Source organism: Plectrocnemia conspersa, unplaced genomic scaffold (genome assembly GCF_051122295.1).
Source record: "Plectrocnemia conspersa isolate PC_06_02 unplaced genomic scaffold, ASM5112229v1 ptg000009l, whole genome shotgun sequence".
Classification (NCBI taxonomy): Eukaryota; Metazoa; Arthropoda; class Insecta; order Trichoptera; family Polycentropodidae; genus Plectrocnemia; species Plectrocnemia conspersa.
This window is the reverse complement of record NW_028277173.1, coordinates 28,216,198-28,233,127: the sequence shown is the minus strand read 5'-3', so window position 1 is coordinate 28,233,127 and position 16,930 is coordinate 28,216,198. Positions and strand designations below refer to the sequence as shown.

The window sequence follows — 16,930 nt, the reverse complement described above, 5'->3', positions numbered from 1 at the left end:
TACATACTCTTTCATTACATAAGTAATATTGTATTCAATATAGCTTTTACAATCAAATTCATCCAACGAATACATCTTTTATAATTGTTTTTTTATGAATTCTAGAATTAAAATATGTAGAAATAAGTATTAGTTAGGGTAACATGAATGTTCATATGATCAAGAAAGTGTATATTCTTGTTTAGATAAAGTATACGTTACTTTTTCTATATCATATTAAATTCTTAAATTAAAATTAAAATCATATTTTTTAGAAATTAAATATATTATTTTTAAGTAACAACAATACTTTACACCGAATAATTATTTAAGAGTATACTAGACTATAAAAAGTTATATATATAGACGGCAGGTTATGTAGTCATATTATGAATATAAATTATTAATTACTCGATATAAAACATTGCTGTTATATAAATAAATAAAAAAATTAATTTCTTAAAAATTAATTTATAATATATTTGATATGATTTTCATTTTAATTTAATATAAAAAAAACTAACGTACACATTATCAAAACAACAATAATATGTACTTTCTTTGTCTTATGGACTTTCATGTTCCCCTAACTCAGGGGTCGGCAAAGTGCGGCTCCGGAGCCGCATGCGGCTCTTTGGCTTCTTGAGTGCGGCTCTGGCACAAATATCCACGGGCCCGGGCGCTAATTCTGTTCGAGTGTCCTTTCCATGCAACGTTGAATGTGTGCGTGAGCGTTGACGTAGTACCTGTTTCGTCCGGTAGGGGCGCAGCGCACGTAGTAGTATGACAGCTGTCAATCTGCGTATTTGGCGGCCTCATGCCAACAAGAAGTCAAATTTGGAGAGACACTTTACAAGTAAGAATGCGTCATTTAGCACTAAATATCCTTCCGGTGATGCAAGGATGAAAGCAGTTGAAGAACTTCAGAAGAGTCATGATTCATCAACTTCTGTATTTAATAACTGGATGCAATGTTAATATGGCAAGTTTTGTTGTTAGTCAAGAAATTGCTAAGCGAGGGAAACCGTACACAGACGGCGAATACATAAAAAGTTGTTTTATCAATGCATCCGAAGAGCTATTTCGAGATTTTAAGAACAAAGCAGATATTCTAAAAAAAATTAAAGGGTTACCACTGTCTACCAAAACAATGAAAGATAGAACAATTAAAATGTGTTCCGAAGATCTGAAATTGGTTTTGGCTTTATCAATAGCAGTTGACGAGTCTTGTGACATAAATGAAACAGCGCAAGTTTCGCTTTTCGTAAGATTTATTTCTCATTTAGGTCCTAAAGAAGAACTTTTAGGATTATTGCCACTCAAAGGTCAGACGCGTGAAGAGGATTTGCAAATGCTGTGATGGAGTGTATGGATAAATATCATATTCCTCTCGATAAAATTGTGTCGATTTCCACAGACGGGGCCAAAAGTATGACCGGCGTCAGAAAAGAGTATGTTGCCATTTTCAAAGAAAAAATTAATCACGAGATATTGGTTTATCATTGCATTATTCACCAAGAAGCGCTTTGTGCGCAGACATTTCCGGAAGAAGTTAGTCAAGTTATGGGATTAGTGATCACGATCATCAACTCCATTGTAGCTAAAGCTCTTAATCATCGTCAATTCAAAGAATTTTTAGTTGAAATGGAGAGTGAGTACGCTGATCTTCTGCTTCATAACAAGGTTTGATGGTTATCAAGAGGGAATGTTTTAAAACGTTTCGCGTCCCTATTGCCAGAAATTGAAGCATTTCTCCTTGAGAAGGGTGTTCTAGTGAACCAGAACTTACAATCAGTGGATCCAAAACTTTCATTTCACAGTAGACGTTACGTCTCATCTAAATCAGCTTAACCGTAAACTACAAGGGAAATGAAACACGATTTTTTCGATGTTAGAAAAAGTCATTTCATTCGAAAACAAATTATCCCTTTTTGTTCAAGATTTTGAAAGGGAAACATTGTTTCACTTTCCGAGCCTGCTGAAGCATCGCCAAGAAAATAATTCCTCTATCGACAAACACCATTTCAATACAACAATTTTAAATATGAGGGAAGCATTTCTTAGCAGGTTTCAGGAGTTTAAAAACAGCAAAGCAACCTTAGCATTCGTCAAAGATCCTCTTAATGTTACAATAACTGAGTTGAAATTTTCTCCTTTTGGCATTGACATTGGTAACTTTGAAATACAATTGCAGGATTTAAAAAACAAGGAAATATGGAGCTCTAAATTTCAACGTCTTTGTATTGATTTGGAAATATTGGAGAAGAACGAATGTGATCTTAGTTCACAAGACAAGTGGTCTGCTTTGAAAGACCTGGAGAATGAAGACATGATCATTTTCAACGTCTGGAATAGTATTCCTGACTCTTACGATCAGCTGAAAAAACTTGCGTTTGCTGTTCTTTCCCTTTTTGGTTCTACATATTCATGCGAACAATCCTTTTCAAGCATGAACTTTATCAAGAGTAAACAGAGAAGTCGTCTTATTGATGAGAACCTGGAATCATGCCTAAAATTAAAAACAACAACATATAAACCTTACATACTGAAACTTTCCAAGGAGATGCAAGGACATTTAATTTTAAGTATGTATTAATATGATGCTAAATATTTATTAACTGCCAATATACAATTAAAACATTTAAAAAAAATTGTAGACAATATTAAATAAAAATATTAGAATAATTCATAAAGATATTTAGCCAAGTCTTAAACCATTATAAAAATATTTATTATTTCATTTGCAGATTTCTCTCTAAAGATCAAAGATGAATTTCATTTTCAAAAAAGTACTGTCACAAATATATATTTTTTCCCTGAACTTTTCAATGTTTTAATCGGCAAATATACATCGAAAATAGGAAATAAAGTGTTTCATTTGTATAATCTATAATATGTAGAGAACAACACGTTAACTGACTTGTCTACAACGAGTTCGAAGAGCAAGTGATTAATCAGTTTAAAAATTAAGATTAAAAACCTAAAAAATAAAGATATAGAAACTGAATCATAATATTCTAAAATACGTCAAATTAAATCCTTGATGTTCTTAACATTTTTAGTATTTGTTTTCTCCGAGTATTCATTCATTGTTCTAATCCGTTAAGATTTCTCTAGAGGTTTTCTGATACTTTCAATAGGTCCTGATGAGAAGCAATCACAGCTGTATCGTCCGCAAATGTTGCTATTGTTGCTAAACCTATATTTGGAAGATGAGCTGTATATATTAGGTAGAGTACCGGTCCCAATACATTTCCCTGTGGAACTCCGGAGTTGATTTCTTTCAGCTCCTTGCACTTCACGTTGACTTTCACACGAAAACTTCTTATGTAGGATTATAATATTTTATGAATTTTGTTCAGCGTTTTTACTTTTATCTTATAGAGCAGTCCATCATGCCAGACTTTGTCAAAAGCCTGACTGATATCTATGAATGAAACAGTGCAGTATATTTTATAATCCTATGGACTTGCTCTATAGTCCCGTGACGATTTCTGAATCCTAATAGGTGATCTGGAATAATACTTTTCTCTTTAGTTGGTTTATTCGTTGAGGTAATACTTCTTCATATATTTTTGACATATTTGTTTCTTCGAGTTGTCTCCCTGGTTTTGGTTTCATTATTACATCTGCTAATTTCCAGGACGAGGGAAAGTATTCCAACTTTAATATGGCGTTATATTATTATGATAATTTTCATTCCTTTTTCCGATTATTCTTTGGGTAATTTTCCTGATATTAAGTCAAATCTCAGTGCTTATTTTGGATTCGTGTCTATTAATATTATTTGTTTTATTTCTTTTAGTTTAAATCTCCTAATATTGGACTTGTTTGAAGGGGTGCTTTCAGATAATCTGCGATTTCCTTTGCATCTATTGTAGTTTCAGTCACATAATCGTATGGTGTGAATACCTCCTACAAGTGAGCTGCAAATGTAACAGCCTTTTCCTTATCACTTCTAGCCCATTTATTGTTTTCGTTTCTAATTGGAGGAGTGTATGTTATTAGTTGCTTTAGCTTCTTCGTAGCTTTCCACGTGTAACGTGGTAATCGTTACCTTTTGAGGTCGACAAGTTCTTTAAGTAATTTTGAATTGAATCATTTTTTAAGTTTTCTAATAGATTCTTGAGTTCTTTAACGGCTTTATTGAATTTTATTTTGTCGCTTGATAATCTTAATTGTCGCCACTTTCTGCGTAGCTTACGTTTTCTGCTATTTTTTTTGTTATTATAAAGAGGTGATTTTCCTTTCTTTATTTGTATTAAGATTGTGTGTGGCTTTCCAAGCTGCTGTTTGAATTGCTCATTATTAAGTGTTCGACTGCTTGTTCTACTTGAGCGCCAGTGCACCCGTCATCGTCAGTTTGGGAGAGCAACGGACCACTTTCGGATTAAATCCCAAACCCTTGAGGGGAAGGGACCTCTCGGTGCAGATGGCGAAAAGTAAAAAAACAATTCGATTATGAAAGTTGTTATGAACCCATACATATAATATTGAAAAAAGGTTGAATGCTTCAATTGTATAGAAGATAAGACAATCAACTCAATTGAAGTTAGATTTGATGAACTAAAATATCATTGAATCTTTTTTGCTTAATAAATATTTAACCAGAAGCATTGCGGAAAATTGTAAAAAATTAGAGATCATGCTCACCGATAATGAATCATTGGATATTGATGCTTTGGCGACAGATGGTGACAGGTGGAAATTATATTCGTAAATTGAGTCGCTGCAGTAGTATTTTTATTGAATATAGTTACATGTTGTTTATATAATGAGTGGTTGGTGCACGAGGCCGCACCGGCGTTGCGAAGCCGCTAGAATTCTGTGTATAAGTAGAACAAATCATAAAAGAGAATACAATGCTGCAGCAAGCAATATAGTGAGATTCCTCATCTATATATTGGAAGAATTGTAATAAGAAATGAAACCATCTTTATATTTTTTAAGAAACCAATATATTATTATATAGCTTATTTTGTGAGATTGAAACAACGTTTTATAATCAGTCGTCATTAACAATAGGTGGAATGATGAGTATTACATAAAGTATCATTCAACTGTGCTCATAGCTCTTCTTTGGGCTTTATAGCAGAATTAATTTTATCGGGATGATTTCCAGGATAAATTTTGCTTTCTATTGAAACTTCTTTGCACTCCTCTTGTTCGATCAAATAATCTTTAGCGATCCACGCTTGAGCGCCGTCTTTGAACATAAATATCGCTCTATCATCGTCAATCAAATATCTGAAAAATTAAAATCATTATACAACATGTCTCTATAATTATTATAAACAAGCTATAATAATCAAGCAACCTTTCTGCTTGAATATGACTATTCCACAAGCTCGTTTGCCATAGCTTAGTCAAGGTATCAGTCCTATCTCGCGATGGATTATTAGCGACGGAAACGAAAGTCATAAGAGTCTTTCCTTTTTTAGTTGCTTGAAGTAAAGCTTCTGGATTTTTCGTGTCATATGAGTTCATGTCTATTGCTTGAGGTTTACGGAGATGTTCCGGTAGTTCGTCTTCAGGTAAAGGTTCTTCATCTTCGTCCCACTGATCGAGCAACCTATGTTAATAAAATAAACAATCAATATGATGTGAAATTGTATACGATATAATAATTAGACAATGACTTCTATTTAAAACTTAACTTTCCATATCTGCGTCCGTAAAATCCCTAATGTCCTTCTTTGCCCAATCAGGTTTCTTAGAATCATCGGGTTTTTTTGCATATATACTGATTAATATTGAACATATAATCGTTATTAACAATATGTTTCTCGCCATGATAACGCAGTATCTGAATATTAAAGTAGTATTTTTATACATCAATATAGGATAAATAAGTGCAATGTGTGATAACCATAATCGATGAATTTGCTTGATGAATAAATAAATGACTTTAGTCAAATCAGTATGAAAGTGAAAGGAAATCCAAATGCATATAACAGTTGTTTACTTCATCATAAATTTGTCATATCACTAAACGATTATATAAAACTAAAATAAAAACATATAAACATACAGTTTTACTTGTTTCTGTGTATATCTAACACAGAAACAATAAATAAAACTGTATGTAACAATTATTTGATATATAAAAGTAATGTTACTTACAAAAATGACCGGCACCTGTGCAACAATGTGACAGCTAGGACACGCACGCTTATTTTTAAAATTGGCCTTAACAAAAACATTTTTGATCATATGCGTGTATAAAAATTAAATAATATATCATTAAATAAGTAATAACCGGACGCTTTATTATTAATATTTTGAATGACCACACTATTATAACAAATTAGGGATTGATTTCTAAATTCATATATATTTATATATGTACATATGTCCAATTCTCTTAATAATTTATCTAGATTGTGCAAATCTCTGTAGAGCAAATACTTTATACAAATATAAAAATTAGATATTTATATTAATTTAGCAGACAGGTGGTGACGGGTGGCAATTACACACAGATTGGGCGCTGCAGTAGTATTTTATTTAATGATAAAAGATTTACAATTTATGTTTCATATTGAAATGATATGAGTGATTGGTGGATGAAGCACGGCCGTATGTCAAACTCCCGTCGAGTTTTACCAAAGAATGTGTTGCCTTTCATTGCCGTCAGTTGCATGATAGTTGAACACATAGCTGAACACAGAGACAACTGCACACAGTGATGAAGAACATATTCAAACAAAAAAAATACATGTTTGATAATAAAATGATAGTAAAATAATAATATAACACATTTTATTAATTTACTTGTACTTAAAAAAATATTACGGGCCACTTTTATGATAATATTATGCTTTACCAATACTCATTTTGTCATTGTAAAAAACATTTAAATTATTTAATCACATAATTAAACGTGTTTATCAATTTCTCGTAAACTAGTGTAGGCCTATTTATATATTTATTTCGTTATATCCTAAGCTTGATGGGATTCTGGTAACACTGACGTGATAGCGGCGGGGGACAGTAACATTATTTTGCTACACTTAAACGGATAGACTGATAGACAATGGTCGGTGTTGCCTCGTTTACTATTCATTCGCAAACAATTAAATAACATGTAAAATAAACTATATATCAATAAAAATAATACCGTAGTGGCTCAATATGTGTCTAATTACAAACCGTCACCATCCGTTCGATAAAATATAAAAAAAGACTTCAAGGTATTTTGGTAACGGGAAGTAACGGGTGGGAATTAAACAGATTGCGCTGCTGCAGTAGTATTTTATTGAACGATTTGAAATTACAGTTACATGTTGTTTATAAATATACGGAGCGCGTGCAAACGCGCCGGAGATTTTCAGTCGAAATAATCTGTAACGCAAGTGTTACCAGAGTGCCGCCAAGTCCTGGCCATAATATAAATAACATATAAAAACAATACATATAAATAAGCTCCCTACACTATGAAAGTTTAGAAGGCCTCATGATGATTAAATAAATCCAAATGAGTGTTTATTAATTAATTTTATTTACACCATTTTAGACTTTTTTGTATATTGATAGCTTGGAGTTTCTTCCCATAAGCCAATATAGCTTTCTATATTTTATTTCAAGTTCTTCTTTTTCCTTTTTTATGTGTTTCTTTCACCGAAGTTTGGTGTTCAAGGTCGTGCCAAACTATTTAGCTGTATTTCCAAATCGGATAGTGTTGCCATTTATAAAAATTTGCAATTGATCAGTTATATTTTTATTGGTGAAATTGATATGTACTGAGTTTAATTAATTTAACTTTATTTTCCATTTTTTTGCTCTAATTGGTGATCCTATCAACGGCTTGTTGAAGTTTTTCGATAGTATTCGCTATTTCTTTCCCCACTGGCAAGATTGCTGTATCATCCGCAAATGTTGCATTTGTGACATTATCTATTTGTGGCAATTCATACGTGTACAGCAAAGGACACTTCCTTGTAGGACTCCAGCTCGTTTTTCTTTTAATTCAAAATATTCGTTATTTTGCTTAATTTTAAATAATTTGTTGAAAATGTATGATTCAATATGTTAGTTTAACGATTACCTTTTTGAAAGCTCCTTTAATAATTCGCCAGTAGTTAAGTCGAATATGGTTGCTTTATTTTAATTACTATTAGTTAATATTTCTGTGGGAGCCTAGATTTGTTATGGCCAAAACTTGGCGGCACTTGGGTAACACTGGCGTGACGGTTACTCTCGACTAGCAATCTTCCGGACATTCGGACGCGTCGTCTGGGGTCCGCTTTACTAGCCATGTAAACATCCGTCTCCGACGGTTAGTGATGCCGGATACCATCAACAGCATTTCGCGACGGTAGACCCATCCACGGTCGTCAATCGTGACGATCAAGGAAGGAGGTCTGGCCTAGCGCCGGAGTGCGCAGTACTCCGGAGCGAACGCCAGGCTGGGTTGGATCTCAGTTGCCCATGGGCTGAAACTTCCGAGCCTAATGCAACTGCGGGACGCGGGCGTGGTGCCCAAGAAGTACCCAATAACCATATAAACACTTAATAATTCAATAAAATATTATTGCAGTGGCTCAATCTGTGTCTAATTGCCACCCGCCACCATCTCCGTCGCAAAATTTCTATAGCTACCTTTGTTGGTGCTAAATATTTTATTTCTTCGTTTTAATGGTTTTTTATTTCACTTCCTGTATCTTGTATTTCAGTTTCGATGGATTTGAAGACTTCACTTCAATCGCTGGCTTTTTGTTTGTTATCTCTCGCTCAGTCTCATTATTCGCGTATGGGTTATAGGTCATTTTAACCTTATCGTTGATATAAAATAAATATTAAAATAATAATAAAAACACGAATTTATATCAATACAAAAACAACTAATACATAATGTATTTTTATTGCTTTGAATACTACGCACAGATGAGCATCATAAACATAAATACCTTTTTTTTTCTCTAATTAAAGAAATTTAAATAAAAAAAATATGTCACCAGATATATATTTTTTATTACATGTAATACCGAATGAAAAAAATGAAATTTACATATAGAGTATTTACATCATTTTATGTTATTTGAATAATATTTACTCATACGCATTATAAGCTCCAGTAAATAATACACTAAAAACTATAAAATAAAGTACTTAATTTACCTAGCATATATTCAAAATAGCAATATTTACACATAAGTACATATACATACACAAGTTTCTGAATGAAATAATTCATTTAGATATATGTCTGATAATATATTTATACATTACCATAGCCCAATTGTTGTATTGGAGGAATTTTTCATATGAACGGTAATTTAACGAAAGCTTTTAATAAAACCATATTTAAAACAACAACTTACTCTTTTTTAATGCGATAATTAAGAAAAAGGCCGCAAAGTGTCTTTTTTACGTTGTTTTTTTTTATAAAAATATAGAAGATACATGGTCGGCTTCCGAGGGCAGCGAAAACAACGTCAAGAGCGTCGCTCAAACATTTATTTGGCTATCAGGAAAAGTAAGTGCGGATGCTAACCGCACTCTAGTTGACCTTTGACTTTTTTCTTACCTTTAACAATTATATTTTTGTCTAACAACTTAATTTAAACAACTAGCTTTGTATATTTTATTGTTACATACTTAATCGCATATAATTTATAATAAATATTTAAGGTTTATTGCTTGACCCTTTAACTACTAACTTTAAGGGGCACAGAAACACAGTTGTGTATTTTTTATTATATGTTCATTTCGCTTGTTATGACATTTATTCTAAATAGAATTTTTAATATTGTAAAATTTACGAGTTTGAGCAAATATATTTATTTTGGAAATTATATTAGTGAAAATAAATGAAATTTATTGTTTATTGTGAACGATTAATTGTTTCTGTATTTTTAAATATAGATATATATAACGCACAAGTATGATCCGATTTGAATTATACTTTTAGCGCTATCTTGTACCTAAATATGAACTAAGGAGCGTTTTCTGAGTTTAAAAATATGGTGAACTCATTTATATTTCATAGAGCCATTTTTTTAAAATGAATACTTTAATATTCTATTGAAAAATTATTTTTATAGCTACAATTTGAATATGTTGTTCGGTTTTACCCCATTATTATAAATATTTAATTTTAATAATATAAATTAAATGCTGGATAAAAAAATATAGCTATCATGCATATTTAATAAAGAGAAAATTAAATCATTATTTTGTTGTAAATTAGGGAAATTGATTTTAAAAGCGTACGTTTATTTTTTGCACTGGCAGCCCTAATGCACCACGCTGTCAAATATCTTGCCAACGGTTCGTTTTGTTGACAGTTCAGTCTTGATCGTTCGCTTGCGGTTGGTTAACGTCGAGCGCGACCGGCGTTTTAAAAGTTGTTTTATTACCTTTTACAAATTATGAACGAAGGAAGGTTAAGCCCGGAGCAGGAGGAGGAGCGGGGGATATCTGGAGAAACGGATTCCCAGCGATCGTTGCTCAACAGTTCCGGGAATGCACAGCCGAGTTCCGCCAGGACCTCCAGGATGAGGGTGGTAGCCGTAGTGGCGACCCTAACCTTCGTCAATCTGATCAACTATATGGATAGATACACGCTAGCCGGTGAGTTTTTAGAATATGCTTTCACCTACTACTGGGCTTCTCAAACGTTGTGTAACGGACGATTACGTGGTTTTTAATTGATATTATAGTACAATATCTCCAATTGTATTGTGATTTCTATGGTAGCATAATCAAAATTTTATGCTAGAAAATTATCATTTCATAAAACAAGTAAATTTTTATTGATTTAATTATTAGGTAGGTTGCTATTAACAAAATAAATACTGCTTTTATTTTGTTAATGAAAATTTTAATTTATTGTTTTTATATTACTCAATAACGATAGCACAATAATTTGAGAGCTTGTAAAAATTATTTCAACTCAAAATAGCTTGACAAATGGGTGCCGCACCAACTGATCGAAAACCTAAAAATATGCAATAAAAATAAGTTTTCAGTAATAAAAAACATTAATATATGAAATATTTAAGTTTTAAAAAAATTTAATTTAAAAAATATATGCATGATTTTTTAAGTGCACTCAAAATTTTTGTATAAATTAAAAGTTACCGATTTTTCAATTATTCAACATTTATTTCAGGCCGCGTATTGATTTTTTTCAAAAATACTTACGTATTTTTCTAATTAATTTTGACGATTATGGAATCCATATTTCGATTAAATGTGGTAGAGGGGGAGGTATTCGCTATTATTTTAACTATTTTACAATTCTAAAACACAACGTAAAAAAAATATTATTTTACTTAAAAAAAATATAAATCGTTTTTTTTCGATCAAAATTTTACGTTAGTTATAATTTAAAGCAAAAATACGAATTGTTATGATTATTTTAACTGTTAAAAACGGGAGACGAAGACGCATTTTTTTGTACTGCTGTTTACAATCTGTTGAAAATATTTACAATTTAGAACAGGAACAACATTACACATCTCGTTACTTCTTTTTTGGCTTCCAAAGCTTATTTAATTGAGGATTTAATGATTTAATTAATAATTTGTTTTTGTTTCGAAATTTTTGGACTATTATTGTAGCTATGTTTCAATTAATTTTTAATCACGTTTTATTACAAAAAAAACAATTCGATTGTTTTATTAAAAACATATTAGTTATTACAAAAAATCAATTGGTTTTTTAAATTTGATTTTTAATATGTAAAACTATTTTTTTTAAGAAAAGCAAATTGTAAATTAAATCAATTACTTTTTTTTATTGAATAAATAGTTTAAGTTCGAATTGGCAATAATTTTGAAATTAACACATTATGGTTCGCTATTATGTTTTAATGTTTTGTGATATTGCAATCTCTAGAATATAGATAAAAGTTTAAATAATGATTACTTTTGCACGATATTTTTACACGCTTAACGCTTTGAGTGGTATCGCCGTACATGTACGGTGGTCGGTCTTCCACTGTTTAATAATATTCAAAATTAAAAACTTGATGGTTTATTTTATAAAAAAAATCAATTTGAATGATTTATTAAAAAAATGTCTTCCTTCGAGTCTTGTTTATAAAAATATATTAATTTTACGCAGAGATTTATCATTATTTTTTTCAAAACAATTGTTTTTCGTCGTGATTAATTACAAATATAACTAATGCTGAAGTATATATACTATATATATATTTTTTTTATCAGTTTTAATAACTTATATAAAAATATAGATTTTTATATTTAATAAAAAAATATTATTTTCCTATAATTTGATACTCAACTTGAATTATTTGTAATTGAATACTTTATAGAAAAAGGGGGAAAATAGTGATAACATTTTTGATCCTCAACTCCTTTTCTAGGAAGGAATGCGATTTAGGTCAATGTCGACAGTGACACAAATCGTTTAAGTTCAATAACATTAGGCTGACTTATACTGATAATTCACTTTCAAAATGTTTATAACATCACGCGATTTTAATCGAAACATTTATCTAATAAAGTTAAAATGTTTATCTCATCAAAATTATTACCATATTAAAACGTCATTTCCACTAATTACCTCAGAGATAATTATCTTTCTGACATTACCATTTAAATGACATATTCCACCTTTCTCTTGTGCTTGTGCTTGCACTATTTTGGCAAAAGTTTTAATATATTAATACGAACTATCGAATTTTGCTTACGCGTTAACCGCTTGCGAAACTAGGCCTCGATACTCAATACATCACGTGTTATTCACTAATTTGAAATATGCCGTAGAAAGTGACTTAAAAATTCTCACTGGCTTACTGCAATAGTTCAAATGTGTGGTTTCCCCAGTCTCGTATGAGCCAGACGGTGTAATCTTATTAATGAATTAATGATAAATGAACACGCCATAAAATTGTTTTTATAATTTGATCGTTACACTCGTATGACTCGGCTCAAAGTCAAATCGTATAAAAACATTTGTAATCTGACTACGTTTTATATTACAGCACGTGTTGATAATATTGCCAAGCCATCGACAAATTTAATTTGAATTGAATTGTTATTGACAGAAACGTTAAAAAAATATATATTTATTTTAGTGCCATAACTTGAGAATCTTCACTCCTTAAAATTATTTGGATTTACGAGTATATTTTGGTTCAAATTAACATTTGTAGTATGCCATTTACTGAAAGAACACTACAATAAATCATATATGTTTATTTATTTAAAATACAGTTTAAGAAACACCGTTGTTATTTTCTTTTTTTATTATTATTATCGAACGCTTAAGTAAAGCTATATTTCAGTGGCTAAAACTACCTCTTTTAAAATGACTGATATATTTTCTTAATTTCTATTGTATTTATCTGAACCATAGTAATTAACGTAGATAAAGAACATATTAATATATAAACATTATGTTGATAAACATTGCCATGTGCGTCTTATTTTTATCACTTAATGAAACTGCAATTTGACCTTAAATAATATTATTTTATTAAGTTAGTTGCTGACTTCGATATCGTGTTGTTTTATTGATTGTAGGATATATTAATTAATTATATTTTAAACACTCAAATGGTTATATAGTATTTTTAATCTTTACCACTTACAGTTTTATTGCTGCATTATCTTAAAAGGGTAAAAGGCAACACTAAAGATTGCATCAAAAGATCAAAACGAATACTATAAAAACGCATAAAAGACATGAAAGGTTTTTCTTTTATTTCTCGAAAAGGTATTTACTTTTAATGTTCGAACGCTGTATTGTACAGATGTAAAAGGAAAGAACTTATCTTTATCTTTTATTATTTTATTTTATTGTAGAAAAGCACACTTACTTTTTTCAATTTATTTTCAATTGTGTGAAATCATCTTTTTATTTTATTGTACAATATTAAATAAGTTATACAGTAGCGTGCATTTACAATCATAAGTTTTTAAAATACGGCAGTAATCCATTTATGGGTAGTTATGTTGTTTATGAGTAGTCTGCTTTCGTGGTGAAAATATTCATAAAAAATATATTGCGGTATTTTTATTTATGCATCAATTAGGTTATCGATAAAATTTTAGTCTGTCTATTAAAACCAATCATTAGTTGAAATGCTTTTTTAAAAAATATTAAAATGGGTGTAATAAATTGGGTTATTGCTTGTGAAGATCGAGTTATACTACGATTGTTTAAACTGTCGGGGATATTATCAATGAGTATATGATATAAATACCCTTATATATGTTGTTCACAATTATTTACTTATATAAAATACTCCCCGAAGGAAACGGGTTATACCTGCCAAAAATCCGTTGTTTACTGAATAAATGCGTGGCGTGACGTGACTCAGAATGTCCGAATGGTTCGGTTTCATTCATTTTACACAATGCGTCACGACACATGGATACACAGTGATGTGCTTCTACCCATATAAAATATATGAAACTGATACCATCACGTCACACCACGACACGATGGTGTGTCTCTGCCTTAACACACATAAAATGCACCAATCGACACAAAAGCTGGATTTTTCGATTGAGGTAGAGTGATGTAAAATAAATTTATACGGATCAGATGGGTTGCTCAACATTCATTGTCAAGCAGGGACGTAGTTTAGGGGAGACGGGTGGGTGCATTTTCCCCCTTTTCGATTTGGCCAGAAAAATGCATGCCATTTAATGAAATATTAAAAAAACGACCATCGAATGGCCAACAGGAACGTCATTTGGAGGGGGGGAGTGAACTTTTGCCCCCCCCCCCCACTTCTGCAAAAATCTGAAATGACAGGGCAGTAATTTAAATTATATGATAATGCCTGGAACATTATTTAGGGGGGGGAGGAAGCTCCTCCTTGAATTTAACCAGAAAAATGCGTGTCATTTAATGAAATCAAAATAATAAATACCAATGTTTGGCGAACTTTTGCCCCCCCCCCACTTCTGGAAAACGCTGAAATAACGGCCCTGATTTTAAACCAGAAATTTTTGGATTATCCCACAAAAAAAATCTAAAATATTATTTTTTTAATAATAATTTTTGAAACATGTCATTTCAGTGAAATTATTTTCACCGGTAGATATATATTTTTACCAGTGAAATCATAATTTATCTGGCAGGTGTTAGTCAAATTATATGAATTCAACTTTTCCATATGTAGTGATATATACATTTACATATTTATTATTATTTATTAAATAAATAGTTGTATTTTTTAGTGGAGTTATTTTTTCACTAGTGAAGTTCAAATACATTTTGTTCAAATACATACATACATTACAAGTAGATATCAGCGAAAATATAATTTAACTGATTGGCGCTAGTGTAATAAATGCTTCTAGAAAAAATGTCTGAAATTCAATTTCACAGTTGCGAAATGTCCATTTGCTGTTCAAATCCAAACCCAACCAAATGAAAGTTCTAAAAGTAATTATAGTTTTAGAACTTTCATTAGGTCAATTCCAAAATATTTCTGTCAGGGGAAAACAAGCGGAAAAAATCATAAACAAACGTCGCATCTCGCATATTGTTTTTTAGTTTGTCTGCACTTTTTAATACTTTTGACAGCAGGATTTTAATACTTTTGAATTTTGTCAGAAAAATGCAGGTCATTTAATGAAATACTATGAATCTTAATGAAATCGAAGTAATTACTGGCTAGGAGAAAATTGTCTTTGAGTAACTATGCGAAATCCAGAGAGCCAAATAATATGGGGGTGCTTCTTATATTCCGGAATGGAAGGAACAGTGAAGGCGGTGGATTTTAAAAATGTTTTCATTCCTTCGATGAAAATACATGTGGGCTCAAATTTGGACTGCAATTTCATGGTTGATAATAATGTTTTTAGTTGGTAGTATTTTTTTTAATAAATTTAATTAAAAGAGCGATAATGAGATTATTAAAAATATTTGGAAAAATGTGGTAAAATAATATTATACTATTTTAATGGAAATAGACGATTTTAAAATAATATTTTGCTGCATTATGTTTTAGAATTTAATAATGAATTTCAAAGTAGTTTTTAATTATTAATCAAATTTTACTGTTTTATAATTTATTTGTTTATTAATATTTTTATTAATAATGAAGAGTCTAAACATATATTTATAAAATATGACGATTCCAAAGGTACTGTTGGTACACGTGTGGCAAAGTTTTTAGAATAATTTACCATGACCATATAATTTTATGTTACGGTATAATTATATTATTACTTCATGCATTTCAAATTTTAATAAATGGTTCTGCAATAAAAATATTATGTTGATTAAGAACTAATCTCAATCTCGCTGTACAATATTTAGAATTAACCTAACCGTAGTTTTCAAAAGTAGTATGTATGTATATTAGATATGTTACAGTAAATTTGTATATATTTATACTAGCATAAATATAATTTCACTAACTGTTTTAGCGAAATCATATCTAAACACATTTTCACCGATAGAAAATATAATTTAATTAATTATATGCTGTCCAAACCAAACCAAACCTAAACGAATCAATCAAATCAAAGTTCTAACACTAACTATGGTTTAAGTTTGAACAGCAAATGGACGTTTCGCAACTGTCAAATTGAGTTGCATAGACATTTTAGAGCAGCATATATTAAATATATAATTCGGAAATAATTAATATATTATTTATTTTCACACATTTTTGTTGTAAAAAAAAATAATTCAACCATATATTTATTTTTTTATCCACATAATTTAATTATTGATAATTGAATAAATTAATTTATACCACAAAATAATATTTATTAATAACCACAATTTAATCAATATATTATAATTCAAAATGTAACTTCTCAACCACTGGTTAAAACCCAAGAAATGAATCATTCAAGCGGTTTACCCTTTGGTTATATTATATTTACACACATGCACTTTCAACACCCCATGTTATATGATGGGAATATGGGGTGTAAATCGAAAACGAACAGATGGCAAACAGAATTACTTTTTTGACACTTGAAAAATCGTTTCTGTAGCTCATTATGTA

The 16,930-nt window shown here is 30.5% G+C and overlaps 2 protein-coding genes across 9 annotated transcripts in view; one reads left to right on the top strand and one right to left on the bottom strand.

Moving 5' to 3' along the window:
* Positions 1–4,700: 4,700 nt before the first annotated feature.
* On the bottom strand, positions 4,701–6,192 carry boca (LDLR chaperone boca). 3 transcript variants are annotated; one of them, XM_088191410.1, is made up of 5 exons: positions 6,103–6,192; positions 5,849–5,985; positions 5,637–5,785; positions 5,297–5,551; positions 4,701–5,226 (listed from the first exon to the last, which is right to left on the bottom strand). In XM_088191410.1, exons 4-5 carry the CDS (start codon positions 5,464–5,466, stop codon positions 5,046–5,048), a joined length of 351 nt encoding a protein of 116 aa, XP_088047536.1. In that variant the 5' UTR covers positions 5,467–5,551; positions 5,637–5,785; positions 5,849–5,985; positions 6,103–6,192; the 3' UTR covers positions 4,701–5,045. The 3 variants fall into 3 exon arrangements, with proteins under 3 accessions (XP_088047536.1, XP_088047534.1, XP_088047535.1); XM_088191408.1 differs by lacking the exon at positions 5,849–5,985 and having other exon boundaries at positions 4,956–5,226; positions 5,297–5,553; positions 5,638–5,785; positions 6,103–6,154; XM_088191409.1 differs by lacking the exon at positions 6,103–6,192 and having other exon boundaries at positions 4,956–5,226; positions 5,297–5,553; positions 5,638–5,785; positions 5,849–5,867.
* A 4,079-nt stretch (positions 6,193–10,271) lies between these two features.
* Positions 10,272–16,930, top strand: part of spin (lysolipid transporter protein spinster) — a 35,411-nt gene continuing 28,752 nt past the window's right edge. For all 6 annotated transcript variants that reach the window (XR_015810578.1, XR_015810579.1, XM_088191403.1 and 3 more), the window contains exon 1: positions 10,272–10,554. Coding sequence is in view for 4 of the 6 variants with exons in the window: in XM_088191403.1 (XP_088047529.1) it covers positions 10,353–10,554 (202 nt within the window). In the remaining 2 variants the exon portion in view is untranslated. The remainder of the gene's footprint in view (positions 10,555–16,930) is intronic.